This window comes from Lepidochelys olivacea (assembly GCF_965140295.1).
Source record: "Lepidochelys olivacea isolate rLepOli2 genome assembly, chromosome: 9".
Classification (NCBI taxonomy): Eukaryota; Metazoa; Chordata; order Testudines; family Cheloniidae; genus Lepidochelys; species Lepidochelys olivacea.
The window spans coordinates 73,585,325-73,612,555 of record NC_140419.1 but is presented as its reverse complement, the minus strand read 5'-3'; the positions used below and the strand labels follow the sequence as shown (position 1 = coordinate 73,612,555).

Here is a 27,231-nt window from a genome sequence, read left to right as displayed (position 1 = left end):
TTTTCCTGCATTTTCTGAACAATTGTATAATGTTAAGGAACTTTTGTTTTAATATGAACCTCAGTATAATAAAGAAGGAATAATTAAAGTGCTATTTCTGTGATATCAAAATTTGTGGATTTTAGCTTTAGATATCCTTTTTTCACATCCTTTTTATAGTTATGAGTTATATGCTTCAGTTAAGGCTATATCCAGAAGTCCGTACTCAAGCAAAAATGTAATTGAAAACAATGGGGGTTACCCTTTGGAGGGTAACTTTTTTTTGGCAGCTTGCTCTTGTCTGCTAGAGTCAAGATGAGGCTGCCACCAGTGGTGCTGAGAGTCCCAATTTAAAATGAGCACCTGTTCTATGCAAGTTGTCATAGTGACAGGGTTCTAGTTATCATACATCTAGTTCTCAAACAACTTCATATATGATTAATGTTAATTGCCTTTTTTGTATGGGTGACTTTTTCCCTGCTGCTGAATTGGCTGTTGTTGCCTTTGATCTGGTTGGTAATACAATGTAGAGCAATAGTTAGACAAGTGATCAGTTTGCCAACAGTGAAAGGAGACAGAATCAGGTTGCAGTGAGGTCAGAATTTGTTTCTCTTCTTAAACATTGAAAGGTCAAGTAGAGTTTAACTACTATTGGCATCTTTGAAATGTTGTAATAAATGCCAGAGCAGAGAGATTATTATTGTCCATGATGCAATTAAAAACTTTATAGTCCTAAAAATAAACATTTCTTATTCAAGGTAGCAAGAATGTTGCTTTTATTGGTAAAACCCCAAATAATATTTAAAAATTCTTATCTTTCTCATTTTTCTCAACTTATACAAATAAATTAACACAAGAATGATGACACCTTCTGGGGCTGAAGGAATAGATTAATAATGCCAGTGAGGTATAAGGAAAATTAAAGATGAGTCTGTGGTTACTGTTCCAACTTCAGCAAACCAATTGTGATGGTTTTTCACTAGCAAGTACTGGCACCAGAGTTACTGCTACTATATTCAGAGCAATTTACACAGCCTGTCATATACTTGCTTCAGAATTTTCCTTGAAGCCCAATAAAATACATTACTATTGAAGAAATCTGTGATACATGTGAGAGTTTACTAAATCAAAACTGTAGCATATTTTTATATCAAATGGCTTTATAGTCTCATGGAATCAATAATTAATTTATTAACTGGGTATCATTTGAAAAAACAAAATCAGCACAGTTTTCGCTTAATTGCTGACAATTCATAAATAGTATAACACTAAAATTCAAAATTTAAATGATCAAAGTATTGGGTACCTCATCTATTATAACGCAGAATAAATGTATCATGGAGTGGGTTATATATCATCAACACTACAAGACATAATGCTCTTTCTTGTTATCTACCTAACTGCCAAGTCTACAAAGTTTATAGGCTGCTAAGATAATGTAATGGTGGTAATCCACTTCAGTTGCAGAAATATGAAGTACTGTTGAATTATATTTCTAGTCGGTTTATTCTTTGTTCTCAGGGGAATAGGATACTATTTCAGTTTCTCTTAAAAAGCCCAGAGAATGAAAGGCAAATCAGGATAAATTATGCTAAATGGTGGACTAGACCCCAGAGGAAATCATGCTTCTGTGGTACAGTATTCCTCCATTAATCTTACAAATGTTACATCTGATGTTACTTCTGTAAAGCTGAAGCATTCAAATATTCATCTGATCCTTTTAATAATAGTTATAATATTATTATGGCTTTGTCAGACTTGTACCTTCATAACTAACTTTGTGGTTTTGACAGCCTATACAGCTAGTCTTCAGAACGACTAAAATATAGAATATTGTTTTATTTTACAGAGCACACATAAACTTGTAATTAAACTGCAAAACTTAACAAATAATTGCCAGCAAGCAATTACCATTCATTAAAGAGTAATTACATGGTTATTTGTGCCCTGTAAAATAAAGCATTACTGAAATCAGTAACGCAATCAATATTTTAGCAGAAACAGGATGCAGCAGTGGTGGACCTTTCAACCTGAGCTGATTAAATTGTCATCCAAATAACAGTTTCCTAGTTAAATCAGCATGTTTATTTGTCTTGATTAATATGGAAATTTATTTCTGATTCTAGTAAATCTCTTACATTAAAAAGCACAAGCAGACATCATTGTCATACTCAAGTGTGATCTGTTGTAAATTTCCACTGATGAATTATAGTTTACAAAATGTTGATAAAGTTGTAAGCATCACAAAATATGCAGTTGTCTATAACAAACATAAAAGAACATAAAAGAAGATGTAGCTTATCAATATTTTTATCAAAACTATAAAAGTGGCCTTGTAAAAATATTCCCCAGGGCACCAAGGGCCTAAATATACGTTAAAAAAGAAAAAGGTAATAATGAGTAGCTCTCACCAGGCATAGAAAAGGAAAAAAGTTACACTAATTTCTGATTTCCAACACCTTGTCACATAACTTTGTAACCACTCCCCCGCCAAAAAAAATTCTAGTATACGCTATCAAAGGTCATTTCCAAACATACAGAAAATAAAAAATGTCGCAGTGAGTTGTGTTTGTGTAAGATTGAATATTCTACTGCTTCCTCATTTTCTTCTTCTATTGATGCTTTCTTTTTGGGCAGTTGGATGACAAGAAATCCTTAGCTTAATTATAGTAATTAAACAAGAACCTCTTAACTAATCTGAGTTTAGCAGAAATATAACAGATGTTTGGAAACTGCAACTTTGAAGCTGAGATCTCAAAAAGAAATCTATTCCTTTTTGACTGAATCCTTTTGTTAGTTTAAGTAATTTCGTACTTTAAAAAATGTTACCCATAGTTTTTTAAACTTAATCCATGATACTTTCAAAATCAGTGATAATTCCTGAAGAAACAGTTAACCTTCTGATGGAAAGTATGGAACCGGCAACAATAGTATTTGAAGTTAACTTACTGAGATTGTAAAAATTTTTAGAAATATGAATACAGTTGGAATCTGTAAGGTATTTCATTTCTCCTCAAACTTTATTGGTCAGTTCATTTTTTTATGATAATGAATAAGAAGTATGATATGGTTATTGAACCTGATCCTGAAAAATCATTGAGATGCTCAAGTTTTCAAAAAAAAAAGTTCTTTATTGAGTACTTTTGTTATTGATTTAATGTTCACGACTTGTGAGTGTGATTATATTTTTTTTTTACTTTACAACAAAAATCCTTCTGAGATTTATCTACAGAATCAACACAACTTTCTGAATTAGTCATCCTAAGTGAAATAACATCTAATTTAGAATCAAATGAATCACCTTTTGTTTTCAGAGATTGACTGGCGGCAAATATAGCCTTAGGGAAAAACCCCCAGTTGGTAATATATTTAGAAGAAAAATATTTTTCAGCTGATTGTATGGCTTATGAATGTGTAGGAAACTGTGATGTGAGCCCAAGCTTCCTCATCATGTTTTCAGCTCCCTTTATCATCACGGACTAATAGATGGTACAGAATGTTTCTTTTGCACCTCCAACCTGTATGCCTTTACTTAAGTGAGATAGGAAAAAAAGGAGGAGGTGAAATTGACCCCTCATAAACCAAAAATTTGGGTATAAATGAGCCTGGGGTGAGAGAATTAAGAAAAGCATTATAAAAATGTCAGTTTTTCTAATCCCAAATTATCAAAAAGTCATGAGTCAGGTCTCCCCCTAAGTCATGGGATTTTTTTAAAAAAAATTGTGATTCTTTTTGTTTGCCGTCTCCTTTCTGAGCCTTCAGTGTATAGTTGGGGTATGTTTTTCAAACTTTTCTCCTCAGACATGGGGGCTAGAAACTTACTTTTTTAACAACAAAGCTGAGATTCCCATATAATCACTTGACTCCTGGAATTGGTGCTTCAAGAAAAAGCACCAAACAGTGTCAGACTTGTGATAAATGTGTGAGGGTTGGTAACAATGAAATGCCTCCAATGGGGCTTGTGTTATCCCAAGAAATTAGCCAGCAGTACACAGAGAAATAGTAAATTAAGTATATCAAATAGGGCTAGTTGAAAATATTCTATCTAAACTATGTTTTTATAGAAAATTAAGTTTTCAATTAAACATAATTTTTCACTAAAAGTATCTGCTCTCCATGGAACATTTTGATTTTAATATCAAACTAGCAAATGTTCAAAAACTGAAGTTTTCAATTTATGTCCAAAATTCAGATATGCTACCTCTTGGGATGTCCCCTCCCAAGGAGGGAGAATTCGATGCCTCATGAGAAATGTAGTCTGATCAGGGATCCTACCTCTGAGAGGAGAATGGGAGCATGAGGCACCAGAATTGTGTCTCCTGTGAGGCACAGTCATGGATTTTGGAATTCTAATATTTCAATTTTTTATTTTTGACTGAAAAGTCAAACATTTTCCTGTCAGCTCTAATATTGACATTCAGTGTATTTTGCTGTGCAGTGCTGAACTAAGCCTTTGTCGTCTAAAATATCGAAGAAAAGGCACTGTGGTATCATAGATTTAAAGATGGAATTGATTCCAGAGTTTCCAGCACAGGAGATATTTTTACTTTGTTTGATTTCTTTAATATATAGTAAAGAAATAAATTAGTCCAGTGACTTTTTCATTGTAGAACATTGTTACCTTAATGGATCTTCACTTTAGTGCTATGAGTCTGATACCAGCTGAGAAGATAAAGGATTGTCTGTCTATATCGAAAGAAGGGCAGGAAACACTTCATACGGATTTAATCAGGCCACAACTTTATTATTAGATGTCTGGGATCACCTGGCAGATAAAAGTGTACAGTGGAGACAAATCCATGTTCATTCAAATAACTACCTGGGGCTTCCACCAGCCTCCTTTCATTTTCTGTCCAGGTCATCCAGCCAAACCAAGGCTGGGACCGAACCATCTCCCCTGCCACCGCCGTAGAAGGGTTAAGGTGGGCTATAATAAAGGGGGGGGGGGGGTTGGTTCACTGCTGTACCAATCATAGGCCCCTGACCCCTCCTTTAACCAGCACCTCCTTTTTAAGTCTTTTACCAGGCCATTTATCTGGCCACTGGATGCCTTCCCTATGGGGTGCCTGTACTGGACATCCGCCCACACTTACAAAGTGAGTTGCAACATCATAGCCTAGCATTCTTCCCTACTCACCATAATAAGCCCTCCCTGAAATCTGCTGTGGGGAACGCAAAAAAACCCCACTCCACCTAAGCCAACATGGTGGTGACAGAAAAATTTCAGCCCCCTTAAAAAGGAATGACTAGTGCAATGCCCACAGCAGGTCCTAACCAATCTGATATTTGCCACCTTGAGGGGAGGAAAGGTGGATGCTGCCTAGCTTGCTACATGAAGAAAGGGATTCTAACACCGGCACCTGCTCCTTTTAACGCCTTCCACACTTATGTTCTCACAGGATGAGTCAGTGTCGCCATGCTGACCCCCACATACCCTTTTTGCAGCTGCTTCTGACCTCCTTCCCCTCACACAAACCTGGACAATGCCAATGCCCCTCACCCCCACTCCCCACTTCAGGTGTAGTGCGGTTAATTTCATGCAGACTTATTGAATGTAATGCTAAAATTCCATATAGAATTTTTGGCAGATGTGGAATGAGTGAGGAGCAAGCTGTGATGAATAGCAGCTAGACAGTAGTATTTAGATTAAACTTTAATATTAAATTAGAGACAATGGGCTTGATTTTAATGTTATTTAGACTATTGTAAATTCAGAATAATGTCACTAAAATAAATAAGGTTAGAACTGTGAAAGAAAGATCATAATCAGGCCTACAGTGCTTTATTATTATTATAGTATTTGCTAAAAGGAGATGAACAGGTTAAAATATGTGGTGTCTTTAACAAAACAAAACAATTTTCCTTATCTGTCATTAAAAACAGAGATCATCAAAACCAAAAAAGCATTCTAAAAAACTAAGGGTCAAATCATGCTCACATTTCTTATGTGAGTAATCCTTTAAAAGTCAGTAGAACTATTAATGAATTCAGGTGCTAATTCAGTATTTATATTTGTTTAGTGTTGACACTTTGTGCAGCTTAGTTAATGACAAAAGACTCATGAGTTTCATTTTTGCTTGTAGTATTTGTATAGGAAACAAAAACAACGAGGCGTCCTTGTGGCACTTTAGAGACTAAGAGATTTATTAGGGCATAAGCTTTCGTGGGGCCCCTGAAGCAAATAATCACCAGCAACTACATATCACACAACAGGAAGCACTAACCCAGGAACCAATCCCTGCGACAAACCCTGTTGCCAACTCTGACCGCATCTCTATTCAAGGGACACCATCATAGGACCTAACCACATCAGCCACACCATCAGGGGCTCATTCACCTGCACATCTACCAATGTAATATATGCCATCATGTGCCAGCAATGCCCCTCTGCCATGTACATTGGTCAAACTGGACAGTCTCTATGCAGAAGAATAAATGGACATCAAGAATTGTAACATTCAAAAACCAGTAGGAGAGCACTTCAGTGTCCCTGGACACTCAATAAGAGACTTAAAAGTGGCCATTCTTCAACAAAAAAACTTCAAAAACAGACTTCAACAAGAGACTGCAGAGCTGGAATTAATTTGCAAACTTGACACCATCAAATTAGGCATTATTAAAGACTGGGAGTGGTTGGGTCACTACAAAAAGTAATTTCCCCTCTGTTGATACTCACACCTTCTTGTCAACTGTTGGGAATGGGCCACATCCACCCTGACTGAATTGGTCTTGTGAGCACTGACCCCCCCACTTGGTAAGGCAACTCCCGTCTTTTCAGGTGCTGTATATTTATACCTGCCTACTGTATTTTTCATGCATCTGATGAAGTGGGTTATAGCCCAAGAAATCTTATGCCCAAATAAATTTGTTAGTTTCTAAGGTGTCACAAGGACTCCTCATTGTTTTTGCTGATACAGACTAACACGGCTACCCTTATGAAACCTGTATAGGAAACAGTACTGAAAAATGTTTAAGGATCTGACCTTGCAAACAATTAGGCTTGTGAGTAGTCCCGTCAAAGTGACTATTCATGTGAATAAAATTACACATTGCCAAAAATGTAGGATCAGTACAAAAAGCCAACCATCCTCCTCCCTTCCTCAAAAACTCTTTAGATTTTAAAAGATTTTTTCTTAAAATCCTATTTATGTAAAACACTTGCTAACTGAGGCGGAGGTGGGAAGTTTTATAAACGTTCTGTTGAGGGTTGAGCTTTGTTGTGGGCCGTCAGTGAGCAGAGCTGCTAATTTAAGTTGATTTGGTTTTTGTAATTTATATCAAAAGCACTTAAAATGCTAGATAGGCACCTTTTGATGTATATTTTTATAAATCAAACAACAACAATTCGTTTTTGTTTTACAAAGCCTAAAATCTAGGCCTAATTTTACTTGAGATCCTACTTTTATGTGAAATATACTGAATTTCTCTAAACAGACAGTCAATAGGTAAATTAGACATGGAAATATATGGTTTAGTATACCTTAATAGCATGCTTTTGACACTTTGTATGTACTGCATATTTTGAGAGACGATTACATTTAAGATCCGTTAAAAATGGGAAGAAGTACTCCTAGTGAAATAGAAAAAGGTTTAACTGAATTCAGGAAAGTGAGGAGGTTTCCCAATCACATGACATTGTAGTAGTAGTGAAATGCAGGATAGAATATAGTGTGAAATTATATAGATTACTCAGTAAATTTGCTTAATACTATTCTTTTTGGAGCAAAGAGATAAAAGAAAAATGGTCCAAATTTCCTGTGCTATACTCTCTCTCTCTCTGTGTATGTGTATATACATATATATATACACATACTCTATGATTATGTGGACATTATAGTAAATTTCATTTCAGAACCATTCCAATATGGTAATAGGACTCCTTAAAAACAGCAAACAAAAAAGGGAAAAGGCACTGAATAAAGTGAAATTCAAAACTGCCTAAAACAAAGCTAAAAAGAGGAGCAGGGAGGTTTATAGACTGAAATAGTAAACCAGAAAAAATGATTTTGTGCTACTTTGATGTACAATAAAACAAAGTAACACTAGCACATTATGTGAAAAATGAACAGGCTAATGGTACCTCTGTGTAGTGGTGCTGAAAGTTGTCTTCATTTAAACACAGAGTTTGTCTTACATTGATGGAGAGCTTTGCCACTGCAAAGTTGATAGAGTGGACTTTAACTGAAATTTCTTTGTGAAGCAAAAGTCTCTTTTGGATATGCTTTCTATTTTAACCTCATTTATTTTTGCACCTTGATTATTTTATACAGTGTTTCACAGCATTTTGTCAAAAGCTCTATTATTCAGCTGAGTAAAATGTATTTTTGCCAAAGAAAAGCGGCAATATCTTTGCAAACATTAGAACCTTATATTTTTATCACTTGGCTTGGGAAAGAATGATTCCAATGGCTTTTGCTCTGTAGAGCTCTATTGTGGTGACAGCTGCAGAATGATAGTCCAGACACAAAAACTGTGTTAGGGGAGTGGAGGAATGGAATAGATAAATACACAGATCTTTTATTTCTTTACATTATGTATTAAAACTTGTAACAATTCATAATCTGTTCCAGCTAGGGTGAAAAATGTGAGTATTTGATAGGTTAGGCCAACATTGTTAGTTTAGTCCTTACATAGCAGTCAAAAACACCAATCAGTCTGTGAGGAAGGGAAACCAGGACTGAAAAGCAAGAAACCAAAAGACTTGAATGCAACATGTACTCATTCCTTCTAGTTTCCTGTCAGCCCCCCCGCCCCATCCCAACCCCCACCCCCAATACCTTTTAAACCACACTTCATAGTAATGTCCACTCTTAAGTGGCTATAGTAATTTAACTGGTAGGCTAAATGGTTATCTAGATCCTTGCAGCGTTGTGGGGTTTTTTTGTTTTATTTATTTATTTTAGTTCAAAGGTTTTTGGTGGGATGTTCGTGTACCAGTGGCCCCAGAGAGGATTCAGGTCATCCTATCACAGTTTACATGCTAAGGCCCAAATCTGGTGACAGCAATCTGGAAAATAATCCCTACTACTGGTGTAGTTATCTTCTTAAAGCATTGTGTTAAGATAAATCAACTAATTTTAGCGGCACCACTGTGAGGCACATTGTCTCCATTTTACAGAGTACTGAGAAACAATGATGAAATGGCCAGCTGAAGGCCTCACATAAAATCAGTAGCAGAGTCAGGACTGGAAGTCAGAATTTCCTTGTTCCCAGCCTAGTGATTTAGTTCTAAAATTCTCATAGCTCTTTACCTTTTAATATACAGTCACTCCATATGACTTTGAGTGCATGCTTCTGCAAGTGTACATGCAGAGTATTTCACTGATGGATCATTTGAGTACAGTATAACACTTGTTATGTTTAACCTGCCACAAGTAGTCCTTTTCTCCTAGGCAAAAATATCAGAGAGAGAGAGAGAGAGAGAGAGAGAGATGGTTCATATTTTTATAATACAAATCAGTACAACATGTATTAAGCAAACATTTCAAAAAGAAAATAAATTTAAATTTATCCAATTTGTATTTCAACAGCTCACGGCCAGGAAGACCCCCCAAACGCTCTCTGGGAGTTGCGATACAAGAAAATGCACGTCTTCTGCCCCATGGAGTCCCAGGCCTGTTATCACCAGGACTTATCTCCCCAACAGGTAATAAAATCTATCAGATGTTCAGACTGGTCTCTTCATACTGCACAGCAGTTGAAATAAACTAATATTGATCCAAATGCCATGTCCTTCAGGGCTTTTCAAGCTTTACCAGAGGTTACATTATTGGATTTTTTGAGTATTCATGAATACTATGTTTTGTTGCTGCAGTGACTAAAATCTAATGGATTTGTAGTTTAGTTCTTTATTAATTGTAATTCCATTAAATACATTATTTTATTATGAAAAAAATGCTCAGAGAACATTAGCCATTGTCTTAAAGGGTCTTAACGTGTGAGTTTCTCCCTTTCTGGTGCATGTGACTTTTAGTTCTCATGGGATATAAACAGGGTGGCTAATATGTATGCTATAAAATGATTAGTGTAGGTTAGGAAAGACATAAAACTGGTCACACTAACTATGGAAGACGTTGTTATCAAAAGGATGAATAAAACCAAATGCAGATGGTTATGATGTTCTGCATTCGTTCTCTTAATTTAGTGTCACAATATAACTGTTGACTATAAATACACCTAAAATATTACATCATCAACAGTGTTTTGCTGCTATTCAGTAACTTAAGGCAATGTGAATTAAAAGCAAAAAGAATTTAAACTTCAGTGAAGCTTCTGGTTACCATTACCACCAACTGATGGTGTCATATGCATATGTTTATTTGATAATAAGGTCAACAATCCACAACTTAATTGACATACAGTAAAATGTAATCAATTACTTAAATATTCAATAGGCCTAGCAATCATAAGGGAGTGCCTGGAGCATGGTAACTTAGGCCTTTATCCTGCAACTTCTTGCACATGGGTGGACTGCTGCACTGTCCCATTGAGCTCAGTGGGGCATGGACACAGCAGTCCACCCATATACAAGAAGTTCCAGAATCAGGACCTTAAATCTCCCCATGTCCCATTGTGCACAAAGTGGGAAAATTAATGAAGAATTTCAGTTCTCTTGACCCACTGGGTCAATAAAGTACTGTCATGGAAGCAGGAATGAACCTTCTTAAGCAATATTAATATTAATAATTGCTTCAAACGTACTCAAAGTTTGAAAGCATTTTGCTGGATTCAACCCCCACCCCAGTTCAGTTGGTCCCAGTCTGTTATCTAATTATAATAATATGTCATTAATAATTCATTTGTACTGTAGTAACGTTCTGAAGACTGATTTTCAAAAACACATTTTTTATTAGAATTTTTGAAACAGTATCTAGTGTTCCCAGACCAAGGGTTTTCATATAGTCTGTGCTTTATTTGTTCTCCACTGATGATAACAAGAGGCAACCAGTGTTGATAAATTGTTGCCAAAAGTACACAGCATAGCCCATTGCTTGACACCATGTTTGCAAATGGGGCCTAAAGCTATACAAAAGGGGGTGAGGGCTCTGGCTGGGGGTGGGGCAGCGGATGAGGGATTTGGGGTACAGGAGAGCGTTCTGGGCTGGGATTGAGGGCTTGGAGGGTAGAAGGGGGATCAGAGCTGGGGGAAGAGGTTTTGGGTGTGGGAGGGGGTCAATGGTGCAGGCTCCGGACAGCACTTACCTCAAGCAGCTCCCGGAAACAGTGGCATGTCCCCTCTCCGGCTCCTATACGGAGGCGCTGCACTGGCCAGGTGGATCTGCGTGCTGCCCCATTCGCAGGTCCTGCCCCCGCAGCTCCCATTGGCCGCGGTTCCCAGCCAATGGGAGCTGTGAAGCCAGCACTTGGAGCGGGGGCAGCGTGCAGAACTCCCTGGTTGCCCCATGTGTAGGAGCCAGAGGGGGGACACGCTGCTGCTTCCGGGAGCCACAGCATGTGCAGAGTGGGGCATGCCTCCGACCCTGCACACCAGCGGAGCTCAAAGGCTGGATTAAAAGGTCTGACAGACCGTAGTTTGTCCACCCCGATCCTATGTGCTATTCTGCCCACAGAGAGTAGCAAAACATGCTTTAAAATTAAAAATCGGAAAAATCAAATAAAAAAGGTTAAGCTTCAAATTACTAGACAGTCTTTTGGAAAAAGCTGAAGATGTTTAACCAAATACTAAAGTAAATTTTTAAAACTATTTCTGCTGACATATTGCTCAGAATGAAGGGGGATTGTGAGGGCTGATACAAGTCCTTTGGAGACTCAAATGAGAACCTGTATTGTCACAGCACTCCCCACATTCTTTGCACTACAGGAAAGTGCTGTGAAACCAGGGCTCCAAGGGAAAGTTGGTTCCATGAGAGTTTCTCCTTCAGCTAAGGGAAGCTGAAACAGTGCAGCTGGATATTACTGAAGCTTTAATTACTTGAAGCAGCTGCTTCTTATTTGCCCCCCCTCTCAAAAAAACAAGCTTTCTGTCAAAGAAGGCAGAGATTTGGCAGTCTTTGAAGAAGGAAAGAAAAATGTTACAGGAGCCATTTCCACACTTGCTGGGGATCTGAGGTATGGACCTGGATGAGGCACCTGGGACATGAAGCTTTATTTATATCTGTTTATTGATAATTATTGGATTAATCAACTCTCAGGCTCTGTCTGAATGGCTTCATGACTCTGACAATTGGCTCCCCCCCCCTTTTTTTAAGCTAAATTAAAAACTAAAACAGTGCATTTTACTACTTCTCAAAGGAGGTGGGATGGTTATAAGACTAGGGTGATGTGTAGTAGACTAGAACCAGGGAGTGATCACAGAGGTATTAACCCATTGTCTCCTGGTCACAGATCAGTTTGGGTACTTATGTTCTCACACTTACCATTATTTGTTGTTTAGTTTGGGCTATCCTTTCTATATGTAGTGACAGTCTTGGCCAGTGTCCTAAAAGAGTTTTTCTTCCCTTAAAACAATGTCAGCTTTCTGCCACATGGAAAGTAGAAGTGCTTTCTCCTGTTTGCTGCTCCAGCTAGCCACATTTACAGGCATCAGGAGGAGTGGAGAACAACCCAGGCTGTGAGAGTGACTGGGCAGAGAATGCAGCAATTTGGCATAGCCTTGGGAGAACCCACTCCTTCCATTGATTGGGAAATGGTGTTGGGGAGGATTTTTTCCTTACATCTTGGTGCTTCTTCAGCTCTTCTCTGTCTCTATACATGCAATGCAGTTTTCCTCTCTAGGTCTCCTTTCCTGGGCCACCTGAGCCCTACATCTCCACTGAACTCTCTCCCCTTAAAGAACCCAGCCTCTGATCTTGTCACATCTTGGTGGAGCAAGCACACAAAGATGGTTATGTAAATCTGCCTTCATGCTTCAAATGGGAAATTTCAAACTCATTATGTTTGTGTAGCTTTGAAATTTCCCACAGTCTGTCTGTCTCTCGCCAACATATCGCCTTAGTTGGTAACTGCTCACCCAAACTCAGTATGGCAAAAACTGAGCTTCTCATCAGCAATGACATGATTCATACTTTCCTTTTGTTCACTTTAGTCCCCTCCCTCTTTTAGTGATCTATCAATTCACAGCAGTTCACCTTCAGCTATTCTGCTGGGTGCATGAATGGGTCCCAAGAAGCTGCTTCTATGAGTTGGGGAGTAAACAGATCAGTCTTGAGAGTGACAGTCAGCAACTTTCTCAAGACTTGAGTCAGCCATCTCATTTCGCCTCTTGTAATACATGCTGCTATTTTCATCACCCATTTGGCTTGTAGCAACTCAGGTACACATGGTCATTTTCACATAAAAAACAGGCAGTTAAATTAGGCATACTGCACTTCCCAGCTTTGACTTTTTGGCTGTAAATGCTTGAGTAGAAAACTCAACACCTTGTTTGCAAATCTGTGCAATTTATTCAGTCTAACGTAACTTCTTGTTGATTTTCCATTTACAGTTAAACTTTTAATAATAGTTTCATTTTATAAATATATTAGTAGATAATGAATACCAACTAGCACCTTCGAGTATTTAATCAATAAAGTAGTTGCTATCAGAATACTGTAAGTTTAGGTGTTGCCTTGCTTCCAGTTACTATATTAAACAGTAGCTTCTTATTGTTTCTGTAGGCATAGAAAAAATATCAAGAATAATTTGTCTCTGGTCTTTCCAGCAATTTAATTTAGGTTTTCTGTGTTAAAGAACTAAATGTGAGGTTTGCCAACACAATCAGTGCCCACCTGCCTTTTATTAATCACAGTTTCTCTCCCGATTTCCACCTATACCTGGTCCCAAAGCTGCTTCTAAGCTGCAGTTGAGTAGCAGTCTTTGGCCTAGCAGAGAAGCTGCAAGACTTGTTGTGAAGGCCTGCAGAGCTGAGGGGTGAGGAAGAATGAGAGCATGCTTATTGAGAGATGCAGCCAAGACAGAGTAGGGCCTGTTGCCAAAAGAGAGAGCTCTGCTGCATCGCTGTTGCTCAACAGCAACGTGTGGCATTGGCTGAAATGTTTGAAATTCAGATAAATTTAGAAAATTCTGGTGTTTATTCAAACTAGAAAAATATACAAGCCACCAAATCTTTAGAACTCCTCTGTTCTTATTGTGAAGCTGAGCTGATTGGATTCTGAGAGGAAGCAGCTTGTAAGCACACCCTCCTGGTCAATTTAGAGTACCTGTTGACTTGTTTCACCACCTAAAGTAGCTGGATATAGGGCTACCATGCCTGATGGCTGCTGTCAAAAAAATGAAAGAAGTGTGAATCCTCTATGTCCCATTTAAACTGGCCTTGGAGCAAAGGAAGCAAATGATTATATGGGTTAATGAACTGTCCCATCAACATAGGAGACTGAACATTTTGGTATGTTTACATCTCACTTCTGCAGATCACTTATGTTGCTTCCCATTATCCCTTTTTGGTAATCATGGATGTTCTTTTTTAAGCTCCCTTTCTAATAGGAAGCATATGGACAACTTTGTCATTATTGGCATTACCTGGTTTGACTGAGTTATTATTATCTTTAAAAAAATCAAAGACATACACACTGCTTCAAGATGACTTCTCTGCCTATGGGGAATGCTAATAGTTATAAACTGTTCGTGGTGACAGTTCTGTAGTGAATTACTTTGATATATACGGCTAATAAATTAATATGATTCAGTTAATGAGAAGTACAAGTGTTGCCAAACTCCACTAGTCCAGCTTTTAATGCTGCTCCACATTTGCAGTTCTAGCTTCCCCCTGTGGTGAGAGGATCACTGCTACCTATGCACTGTCATTGTGATAAATGGCATATCCCACAGTGGCCTGCATTCCATCTGGTGTGTCCCCGAAATGAGAAATATTTTATACCAATGACATGCTTACAAGCCAAACCTTAAATAATTGTACAAAGAATTATCTTTTCAAATAATAAAAATTCATATACTTCTTTAGCAACTCCTCATTTTTAGTACCATAGCTAATGAATGTTGCCCTGAGAAAGGAAAACACATGTAAATAATGTAGAAAAATGTCTGAGCTTCAGCCTCCCCAAAAATATATTGTTAAAATTCAGTTTTTTGATAACTTAATTAAACATGGTCTCAGCTAATAATTATTATCAGAGAGGTGTGAAACTTGATAGCTTCATTTCACAGGGGTTTGTGCAAAGCTGTTTTTGGTTTCGATGCTCCTGAGTTCATATGTCCTTTGAGATCTCAAAACTCAAAATGAAGCTCAGCCAAAATGGGCAATTTTGCTAAGTTTTGAGGTGAGAAAAACTGAGAGCACTTAATATTCAGTCCACGTCTGGACTCAACTTGGCCAGATTTGCTAATGTCAGTGAACTGTTTGGGAAACTTAGCCCCTGTTTCAAGATGGTAACAAAATTCTTAAGCAGGGAAGTTTCATCTGTTTTGGGAATTTGTTATGAAAATTTCTTACAGTTCTTTTTATTATGCTACAAGTAGGTACTTTGTAGAGTAGCTGAGGTCTGAGTGAGTCATAAATTTAGGGAAAGGCTAGAAAGTTTCCTCACATGAATAAGTAGATAAATGAATAACAAGTCAAGTTTTTTAATAATTCATAATCTTTATTTTTCTTCATGGTTTTCAGAACCTCTCTTAGCAGATTGATAATAAATTTGTTTCCTGTTAATGGCTTTATCCTTTTCCATTTAGCAGATATTGATTCTCTCGCCCAGGCTCATGCTTTGCTTCTTATGGGGAAACCAGTGTGGCTTGGCAATGCTTCTTTTCTATATAACTCATTACTCAGAATTATGATGAATAGAGGTAATGTTAGCAATGATATCTGCAAAGCTCCGAAAGAAGGCTTGTTAATTTGAGCTCCCTCTGTTGTCTGGATGGTTGCTTCAGCAGCAACAATATAATATTGTGACTGAACAGTGGCTGTTGGGTTTTATTTTTCTTGGCTACAGTAAGTTGAACAAAAATACTCCATCCAATAAATGTAGCTTTAAAGCACAGTACATATTCTGTTATTTAAATGTCTTGACAGTGTTCCTTTAAGAATCTCAAACCCTATTGTGGGTCTTAGCTTAAATCTTAGTTCTAGGAGTTATACTAGCTTTGATTAAATGTCTGAATTAATTGAAATTAAGTTGGCATTGAGGCATTTTCCACTGACATTAACAGGGATCAGCTTATTGACTCAGCTGGTTTTGAGGCTCATCAAAATGCACTCTAGTACGATAATCCTCTTGCAGTCAAATTGAGCAACTTCAGGTTCTGGAGATGCTACCTTTTGTCAAGATCATGCCTAATCCTGATTCTCCATTGTTTGGGAATAGGGCAGTGTGTGTGCTAAAACACTACTCTGAAAATGATGGGGTATAACATTACAGAAAAGGAGCATAAATAGTTTGTCCCCCCACTAGTGTCTGCACTCTGGGACAAATTTATTCAGTTGATTTTAGTGGTGTTTCGCAAAGGACACACAGGTCCATTGTATCTTTAGTCATTTTAATTCTAATTTTTGGTGGCTTCACTAGTAATTGTTGGTAATAAATGGAAACCAAAATTTAATTTAATAGAGTCCATTTAAATAAACACAATTGTAAACTTTTCATTGCAGGGTTGACTGTTACTGTTACCATATCTCACAGAGATAATGTGGTTGCAGGAAAATGTTGATCTATGGAGCAAAAGAATATAGTCAACCATCTATTTGCAGTGTCTTAATCCAACTTGTTTGCTCAAATAATATGCTCTTTATTAGCCTCCATATCTAAATTAGATTTGAGTTGTGAGATTTCTCATAGGAAAGTCTTCTAAGTCTGTATTTTGGCAAAATTGTGAACAGTTGGTGTAACAATACTGTTGCAAATTGTCCAGAAAATTCATATAGGGAACAAAACAAAGCTCAGCAAATGATACCATAAACACACACCCTATTTAAATGCAGGAGTTTTCTCAGTGGTATTTCATCCTCTGTGATTAATTCCTCTTGAAGGAATATAATAGCTGGATAATGTTATTAATTAAGTGCCAGTAGAGCTCTGTAGTCTGTAGTAAAGTTAAGTATGCAACTAGTCCTGCGGACTTGAATGGGACTACTCATGCACTTAAAGTTAAGCACATGCTTAAGTAGTTTGATAGTTGATGGCCTAGGTTCTTTTCAAATGAATAGAAAGCAACTCTTTTAGTGAAAAATCTAAGTGCTAATGTCTGCAGTGGAAATTGCTTGACTGATAGCCATAAACCCTTTACATTGTACTACGACCAGTAAAAGTAATGGCCATACTCATTTGCTTTTGACACAAATAAAGTAAACATTCACTTACTTTAAAAATTACAGAATCCAAATTAGATAAATATTTGCTTTATGTTGTAATGTTTAGTGTTATGTTTTCTATAATTTGCTGCTGCACTGACAGGCTGTGAATAAGATGTGGGTCTACGCTCCATAAAAATATAATAAATTAACTTAAAACTACTCTGCTAGAAAAATAATAGTATATATGTTTATGTGGGGATGCTTTCTTGGCATCCAAGAATATTTGGTCTTGATGAAGTTTAACTCCCAATATCAATGTTATGTGTTACCTTCTCATTTTAACCTGAAGTATATCCATGGGACTAGCTCTGGCAAATGTTGTGTAAGGAGAATTTAATTTTCTGACAGTATTTTTGACAAGTGTATGGATACCAACAGTCATTTGCCCTCACGCTTAACTATGAAAAGATTTGATAATGTTTTGCAAAAAGTGGTTATTAATAGAAATATGTGATTTTTTTTATTGTTCAGAGATGTGAGTTACATAATTAGTTTTCCAGAAAGCATTTTTTCCGTACATTTTTTTCTAGAAATTATATTTGCTGATCTTATCACATCATTTACTAATGCATCAAGACAGAGATTCTTAAAATTTGGGTAAACAATGGTTAAGTGAAAACCATGCTTTTCATGAAAATAGCTTTTATTCAGTGTATAGTTGTAGCAAATTTTGTATATATATATTTTTACACATCTGTCTGTGATGCATCTATTTCCTTGTCCTTCTCTCTGGTCGCACGTTATTATCCAAGTTAGCCCATATGTTAGTACTGAGTTGGACTGCTTGTGCCTAACTGTATGTCTAGTTTCAGAGTAACAGCCGTGTTAGTCTGTATTCACAAAAAGAAAAGGAGTACTTGTGGCACCTTAGAGACTAACCAATTTATCTGAGCATAAGCTTTCGTGAGCTACAGCTCACTTCATCGGATGCATACTGTGGAAAATACAGAAGATGTTTTTATACACACAGACCATGAAAAAATGTGTGTTTATCACTACAAAAGGTTTTCTCTCCCCCCACCCCACTCTCCTGCTGGTAATAGCTTATCTAAAGTGATCACTCTCCTTACAATGTGTATGATAATCAAGGTGGGCCATTTCCAGCACAAATCCAGGGTTTAACAAGAAGTCTGAGGAACAGTGTGTGGGGGGAAATAAAGAAAAGAAAATAGGTTACTTTTTATAATGAATCAACCATTCCCAGTCTCTATTCAAGCCTAAGTTAATTGTATCCAATTTGCAAATTAATTCCAATTCAGCAGTCTCTCGTTGGAGTCTGTTTTCGAAGTTTTTTTGTTGAAGGATAGTCACTTTGAGATCAGAAATCGAGTGACCAGAGAAATTGACGTGTTCTCCGACTGGTTTATGAATGTTATAATTCTTGACATCTGATTTGTGTCCATTTATTCTTTTACGTAGAGACTGTCCAGTTTGCCCAATGTACATGGCAGAGGGGCATTCCTGGCACATATCGCATTGGTAGATGTCTAGTATGTGTCTGCTTGCCAATTAAATGCCACTCTGCTGCACGACAATCTTATTTCAATTTGGAGTATTAGTTGCAGAAAAGTTTACATGTTGGTACACAATGCTCAGTAAAGTTACCATCCCATTGTTAAGTACAGTTAACTCAGCTTACTTTAGTACTATACAGTATAAATAATCATGAAACCACATCGCTAATAGATTTGGTTTGGGTCCAAATTGTGAGAGCTAAAGGCGTGAACCGCAGGCTCTTCATTTATGAAAAAATAAAAGAGAAATACCAAATGAAAGTAAAAAATAATGACATTAAAATATACCAGCGCCTGAGAGACGAGCACAAAAAGAGATTTTGTTGTAACTTGCAAGCAGAGTTACTTTGTGCTTAAAAAGAAGCTATAAATAAAAAACTCCCATAGAAGTTCATTTTCCACAAAGACCTTCATTTCACATGTCATAAGTATTTAAATTGTGACCTGGTATAAGAATTTGCCAAGGAGGGTCTTTGTCCAGATTTCCTTTAGTGTGCATCTAACAACTTTTAATGTCTCATTTATGCGTGTTTATTACTTCAGAATTTTAGGATTGGCATTTGTGTTGGAATTGTCAATAAAGTTGCATGTATGATGAAAGGGTTCAGATACAAGAATTGCTGCTGCAAGTAACCAGAGAGAGAGGGTCAGTCCAGCAAAATTCACAGTTGTGAGCCAGACTGTGCCATTAAGTCACAGCCCTGTGTACGGAGTAAGACAGAGCTGCACTGGAGCTCCTGGGGAGTGTGCCCATACTGTGCCTGTCCCTTAGAAGAGCAGCATGTTGAAGAAGACCAGCTTGGCTGAACGAAGCAGAAAAGCATGGCCCTACTTTCTCCCTGCTCCTTTTGGAGAAACTGCATGTGCAAAGGCAGTATCCTTGAGCAGATCTTATGCTGTAGGAAATGCATGGGCTGCAGTTGTCAACCGCTGCATGGAAGTTTGTAAGGGGTATGTGGGGGAGCACATTCTCTGTGCCCTCCTTCCAAACCCTCGCATTTCATTGGGGTGCTCTTTCTACATAAGAATGGCCATGCTGGGGCAGACCAAAGGTCCATCTAACCCAGTATTCTGCCTTCCGACAGTGGCCAATGCCAGCTGTTCCAGAGGGAATTAATAGAACAGGTAATCATCAAGTGATCCATCCAGTCGCCCATTCCCAGCTTCTGGCAAACAGGGGCTAGGAACAACAACCCTTTCCATTCTGGCTAATAGCCAATTATGGACCTATCCTTCACAAAATTATCTAGTTCTTTTTTGAATCCTATTATAGTCTTGGACTTCACAGCATCCTCTGGCAAGGAGTTCCACAGGTTGACTGTGCGTTGAGTGAAAAAATACTTCCTTTTGTTTGTTTTAAATCTGCCTATTAATTTCATTTGGTGACTCCTAGTTTGTGTGTTATGAGAAGGAGTAAATAACAGTTCCTTATTTACTTTCTCCATCTAGCCTCATGCATTCAGGACAAAAACCCAATAACTTCATAAAGACTCTAATAATTTTGCTTCCTGTTATGCTTACTAAATATGCAGTTCTGGGCACAAATTTGAACTGAATTTTTGATCTAGAATAACTGAAATGTGTTGGTGTGTCTGATGAGTCATCTTAAATAACTTGACGAGGCATATTAAGTTCCAAGTAGAAATGTGTCCATTCTGCAGAATCACTTCTCCTTATTAATTAGGGTTCTAAGATGAGATGCCAGAGCCTGAATGGGCATAGATAGTAAACTACCCTTTCACTCTTGGAGATGGTCCTCTCCAGTTAAGAGTGAGGCATGTTTGTGGGATTATATAGGACAAGTTGAACTTTTGCTATCATGTTGTACCTGTTCTAAGAATAACTGCAGAACTTTAGTCTCATAGGCTATCAGGCTAGACCCTTTAGCCAGCACTGAATTCATCCCAAAAATATTTTGCAAAGAAAAAAAATTCCCCAAAGTACAAGCCTCATTTAACGATGGGCAGATTATTTAAACCTTGACTCCAAAAAGGAAGGTACGGTATATAATACATGCTTTAAATGTAAATGATAGACATTTTTAGTAGCAAAACAAAGCCTTTATTAAAATATAGTAATCTATAAAGCTTTTTATATAATCAAATGAATTACAGTAATGCAAGTCTGAGAAATGATCTGGAAAAGGTAGAGTGCAGTCCCATAAAAGCAAGCTATGATAACCTTTCTGTAATTCTTTAACATGTTGAAAGAGTATTTCTACAGTGACTTATTAAATTAGGCAAGGTCACCTTTTCATTTTATTAACAGATTAGATTTGCCAGATCGTGGACTTTGATTCTGAAAATGTGGATGAATCATGCACTAACATAATGTCAAGAAGAAAATAGGTTGAAACAATGCTAAATCAATTTTATACAGCTTAAACTTTTTGTTTTTAGCATTAGTTGCTTGTAAAATATGGTAAAATGCTTAATTACTGACTGTAATTTGTGTGTTGATTAGATATGCTTTTCAAATAATAAAAACAATACTTACGATTTTTATAAAGGAAGGAAATCTTTTCAGAATTAATGAGAAATCCTCTGCATTTGACATACAGTATCCTAGAATCGTAGAGAAGTAGGTTTGGAAGAGACCTCAGGAGGTCATTTAGTCCAACCCCTTGCTCAAAGCAGGACCTACTGCAACTAAACCATTCTACTAGGGCTTTGTCAAGCCTGGCCTTAAAAACCTCTACGGATGGAGATTCCACCATCTCCCTAGGTAACCCATTCCAGTGCTTCACCACCCTCCTGTTGAAATAGTTTTTCTTAATGCTTTTTTTGCCTCTGTCTTCACAAATAAGGTTAGCTCTCAGACTCTACTACACTGGGCAGCACAGCATGGGGTGGAGGTGACCAGCCCTCTGTAGAGAAAGAAGTAGTTAGGGACTATTTCGAAAAGCTGGATGAACACAAGTCCATGGAGCCGGATGCACTGCATCCGAGAGTGCTAAAGGAGTTGGCGGATGTGATTGCAGAGCCACTGGCCATTATCTTTGAAAACTCATGGCGATCAGAGGAGGTCCCGGACGACTGGAAAAAGGCTAATGTAGTGCCTATCTTTAAAAAAGGGAAGAAGGAGTATCTGAGGAACGACAGGCCAATCAGCCTCACCTCAGTCCCTAGAAAAATCATGCAGCAGGTCCTCAAGGAATCAATTCTGAAGCACTTAGAGGAGAGGAAAGTGATCAGGAACAGTCAGCATGGATTCACCAAGGGCAAGTCATGCCTGACTAATCTAATTGCCTTCTATGATGAGATAACTGGCTCTCTGGATGAGGGGAAAGAAGTGGATGTGTTATTCCTTGACTTTAGCAAAGCTTTTGACACGGTCTCCCACAGTATTCTTGCCAGCAAGTTAAAGAAGAATGGACTGTAAGGACTATAAGGTGGATAGAAAGCTGGCTAGATTGTCGGGCTCAATGGGTAGTGATCAATGGCTCTATGTCTAGTTGGCAGCCGGTATCAAGTGGGGTGCCCAAGGGTCGGTTCTGGGGTCAGTTTGTTCAGTCTCTTCATTAATGATCTGGAGGATGGTGTGGATTGCACCCTCAGCAATTTTGCAGATGACACTAAACTGGGAGGAGAGGCAGATATGCTGGAGGGTAGGGATAGGATACAGAGTGCCCTAGACAAATTAGAGGATTGGGCCAATAGAAATCTGATGAGGTTCAACAAGGACAAGTGTAGAGTCCTGCACTTAGGACGGAAGAATCCCATGCACCGCTACAGACTAGGGACCGAATAGCTAGTTCGGCAGAAAAGGACCTAGAGGTTACAGTGGACAAGAAGCTGGATATGAGTCAACAGTGTGCCCTTGTTGCCAAGAAGGCCAGTGGCATTTTGGGATGTATAAGTAGGGGCATTGCCAGCAGATCGAGGGACGTGATGGTTCCCCTCTATTTGATATTGGTGAGGCCTCATCTGGAGTACTGTGTCCAGTTTTGGGCCCCACACTACAAGAAGGATGTGAAAAAATTGGAAAGTGTCCAGCGGAGGGCAACAAAAATGATTAGGGGACTGGAACACATGACTTATGAGGAGAGGCTGAGGGAACTGGGATTGTTTAATCTGTGGAAGAGAAGAATGAGGGGGGATTTGATAGCTGCTTTCAACTACCTGAAAGGGGGTTCCAAAGAGGATGGACGTAGACTGTTCTCAGTGGTAGCAGATGACAGAACAAGGAGTAATGGTCTCAAGTTGCAGTAGGGGTGGTTTAGGTTGGATATTAGGAAAATCTTTTTCACTGGGAGGGTGGTGAAGCACTGGAATGCGTTACCTAGGGAGATGAGGTGGTGGAATCTCCTTCCTTTGAAGTTTTTCATGTCAGGCTTGACAAAGCCCTGGCTGGGATGATTTAGTTGGGGATTGGTACTGCTTTGAGCAGGGGGTTGGACTAGATGACCTCCTGCGGTCCCTTCCAAGCCTGATATTCTATGATTCTATGATTCTAATATCTAACCCAGACTTCCCCCACTGCAGCTTGAGACCATTGCTCTTTGTTCTGTCATGTGCCACCACTGAGAACAGCCGAGCTTCATCCTCTTTGGAACCCCCCTTCAGGTAGTTGAAGGCTGCTATCAAATCCCGCCCCACTCTTCTCTTCTGCAGACTAAATTAAGCCCAGTTCCCTCAGCCTCTCTTCATAAGTCATGTGTCCCAGCCCCCTAATAATTTTCGTTGCCTTCTGCTGGACTCTCTCCAATTTGTCCACATCCTTTCTGTAGTGGGGGCCCCAAAACTGGACTCAGTACTCTAGCTGTGGACTCACCAGTGCTGAATAGAGGGGAATAATCACTTCCTTCAATCTACTGGCAATGCTCCTACTAATGCAGCCCAATATGCCGTTAGCTTTCTTGGCAACAAGGGCACACTGTTGACTCATATACAGCTTCTCGTCCACTGTAATCCCCAGGTCCTTTTCTGCAGAACTGCCGCTTAGCTAGTCGGTCCCCAGCCTGTAGCAGTGCATGGGGTTCTTCTGTCCTAAGTGCAGGACTCTGTACTCGTCCTTGTTGAACCTCATCAGGTTGGCCCAATCCTCCAATTTGTCTAGGTCACTCTGGACCCTATCCCTACCCTACAGCTTATCTACCTCTCCCCCCAGTTTAGTGTCATCCACGAATTTGCCCCTGGTTAGTTCCTCCAGCAACTGTACCGGAAGGGTGTCTCCAACACTCTCCAGAAATGTCCTGGATTGTCTGTGCACTGCTATATTGCTCTCCCAGCAGATGTCAGGGTGATTGAAGTGCCCCATGAGAACCAGGGCCTGTGATCTGGAAACTTCTGTTAGTTGTCCGAAGATTGCCTCATCTACCTCATCCTCCTGGTCTGCGGTGGTCTATAGCAGATGCCCATCATGACATCACCTTTGTCGCTCTCGCCTCTAAACTTAACCAAAGACTCTCAGCAGGCTTTTCTCCAGTTTCATACTGAAGCTCTGAGCAATCATACTGCTCTCTTACAAACAGTGCAACTCCTCCATCTTTTCTCCCCCGCCTGTCTTTCCTGAACAGTTTATACCCATCCATGACAGTGCTCCAGTCATGTGAGTATACAATCAGAGCTTTGAAAGGAGAGCTACAAACAGTAGTCAATGGGACTATTCATGTGCTTAAAATTAAGTGCTTTACTGGAACAGGCTCAGAATGTTCAGCACCTTGCTAATGCCAGCCATATCATTTTCATGCTCACATCCTTACTATATTTTTGTGTGCTCATTTCCCTCCCTCTTTTTTGGGGATATGCCATTTATATGAGAGAGAAAACGAAATAAAAAAGATGTTTTAAAATATTATCCAACAAATACCTTTTTTCATTGTTTATAAAGAATTTGAGGCAATAATACCTAAATAAGGCAGAAAAGTTATTTTTGTAATTTCCCCTCCAATTTCTTGAAATGATTCATTTTTTAATCAGTATCTATTAACTGAGAGAGGTGGATGTGTAAATTAAAAAGATAGATAATCTTTTCTAGTCTGTCTACAACAGACAGTACCCACTGCTGGAATACTGTATCCAGTTCTGGGGCCCATGATTTAAGAAGGATGTTAATAAATTGCAGAGGGTTCAGAGAAGAGCCCTGAGAATGATTAAAGAATTAGAAGCCATGCCTTATAGTAATTGAGCTCCTTGAGTCTATCTGTTTAGCTTAACAAGGAGAATGTTAAGGAGTGACTTGATTACAGTCTAAAAGTACCTAAATGTGAAACAAATATTTAATAATGGGTTCATCAGTCTAGCAGAGAAAGGGTATAACATGATCATATGGCTGGAAGTTGAAGCAAGACATATTCAGAGTGGAAATAAGATGTAAATTTTTAACCTTGAGAGTAATGAACCATTGGAACAATTTACCAAGGGTATTAGTGGATTCTCCATCAGTGACAATTTTTAAATCAAGATTAGCTGTTTTTCTAAAAGATCTGCTCTAGGAATTATTTTGTTGAAGTACTATGGCTTGCGGTATATTGGAACGCCGAACAGATGATCACAATGGTCCCTTCTGGCTTTCGAATCTGAGTCTATGAATACTGTCACTGATTCCCAAATGGTGGGTAACTAAAGGAGTAAATTTGAATAGATTGTTTTCATATTACATGTATGATCTCAAATGAAAGTATACTAATATACAGAAACAGCTAAATCCCACTATCATTGACAGCTCAATAGTTCTGCACACATATGCAGAAAACACTCTTCTTGCCACTTACTGCACACGCTTAGTGCTCAACAGAGTGCAATTGACTTGGCCCCAGCAATCGCAGAGCAGGTGACTTGATTACACTGAAATCAGGCAGAAAATGTCCTCTTCTGGCCACTCAAGTGAATCAGTCAAATTATCGAGTGGCAAAACTAATTCTATGCCTTGGGCCATCAGAGCTGCCACTTCCTATAAGTCAAGCCTTCACTTAGTGTGAAATTGTTTTTTATTTTATTCTCTTTTATTTATTATGCTTATTTCAGCTAATCCATTTAGTGAATGTGAATCAGCCAGCATACTAGAGCTGTTTCAGATGTGCAACCTTCTCATGCAGTGATGCTGAAATATTTGAGGATTTAGGTCCATTTAGGAAAATTCCAGCTCTCTTATGACTTTATATAATTATAAAGTAATATTTCAGATTTTCGAATGAGAAGAAAAGATTAAATATGATTTTAAAATTGACTAAAATGACTTGTGGCTGAGCTTTTTTTAAATAACAGATATAATTCAGAGGGGACACTTAACTTACACTTTTAAGAATTAGAAACATATTTGCCATTAATTGCATGCCATTAAGTACCAGTTAATTTTAAGGAGTTTAGCAGAACAAATACTCCCCTAGAAAGCTTCTAATATTGTTTTTAATTTTAAATATGGACTTAAATTCTAAGGGGCCATACAGAAATTAGTCCAAAGATCTACATAATTTACCCATACAAATGGTGCATCCCAGGTATCACACCACTATATAATTCTGTCCATATGCCAACCCCACAATTCTTTTGTGCCTCTAGGTCAGAGGTGGGCAGGTTACGGCCCACGGGCCACATCCAGCCTGCAGGACCCTCCTGCCCGGCCCCTGAGCACCTGGCCCGGGAGGCTAGCCCCTGGCCCCTCCCCTGCTGTTCCCCCTCCCCTGCAGTCTCAGCTCACTGTGCTGCTCTGGGCAGCAGAGCTGCGAGTTCTTGCTGGGCAGCGCAGCTGCAGAGCCGCGGCCTGACCCAGTGCTCTGTGCTGTGCGGTGGCATGGCTGGCTCCAGCCAGGCGACACAGCTGCCTGTCCTGGTGCTCTGGGCAGCACAGCTGTAGTGCCGGCAGTCTCCGGTGCTCCAGGTAGTGCAGTAAGGGGGCAAGGAGCAGGGGGGGTTGGATAGAGGGCAGGGGAGTTTGGGGTGGTGGTCAGGGGGCAGGGATGTGGATAGGGGTTGGGGCCGTCAGAGGGCGGGGAACAGGGGGGTTGAATGGGGGCAGGAGTCCTGGGGGGGGACAGTTAGGAAGGAGGGGGGGTTGGATAGGGTGGTGGGGGGCAGTCGGGGCAGGGGTTCTGGGGGCGGTCAGGGAGAAGGGGTCGTTGAATGGGGCAGAGGTCCGGGGGGCAGTCAGGAATGAGAGGGGGGGTTGGATAGGGTGGCGGGGGGGGCAGTCAGGGGCAGTCTGGGGGTGGTCCGGGGACAGGCAGGGGCGGATGGGGCAGGGGTCCCGGTGGGCCATCAAGGGACAGGGAATCTGGAGTTGGATGGCTCAGGAGTCCTGGGGGACCGTCAGAGGCCGAGAAGCAGTGCGGGTCGGATAGTGGGCAGGGGCTGGGCCACGCCTGGCTGTTTGGGGAGGCACAGCCTCCCCTAAATGGCCCTCCATACAATTTTGGAAACCAGATGTGGCCCTAAAGCCAAAAAGTTTGCCCACCCCTGCTCTAGGTGCACAGTGTTACGTTGTCCCATACAAAAAGTTTATGATATGTTGGTTTATTTCATTTCATGTAAAGGT

At 39.3% G+C, this 27,231-nt stretch overlaps 1 protein-coding gene across 7 annotated transcripts in view; it reads left to right on the top strand.

The window, feature by feature from the left end:
- DACH2 (dachshund family transcription factor 2) overlaps nt 1-27,231 on the top strand; it is a 455,869-nt gene that overhangs the window by 238,586 nt on the left and 190,052 nt on the right. For all 7 annotated transcript variants that reach the window (XM_084638530.1, XM_084638527.1, XM_084638529.1 and 4 more), the window contains exon 2: nt 9,510-9,625. In XM_084638530.1, the coding sequence (XP_084494656.1) occupies nt 9,510-9,625 (116 nt within the window). The remainder of the gene's footprint in view (nt 1-9,509; nt 9,626-27,231) is intronic.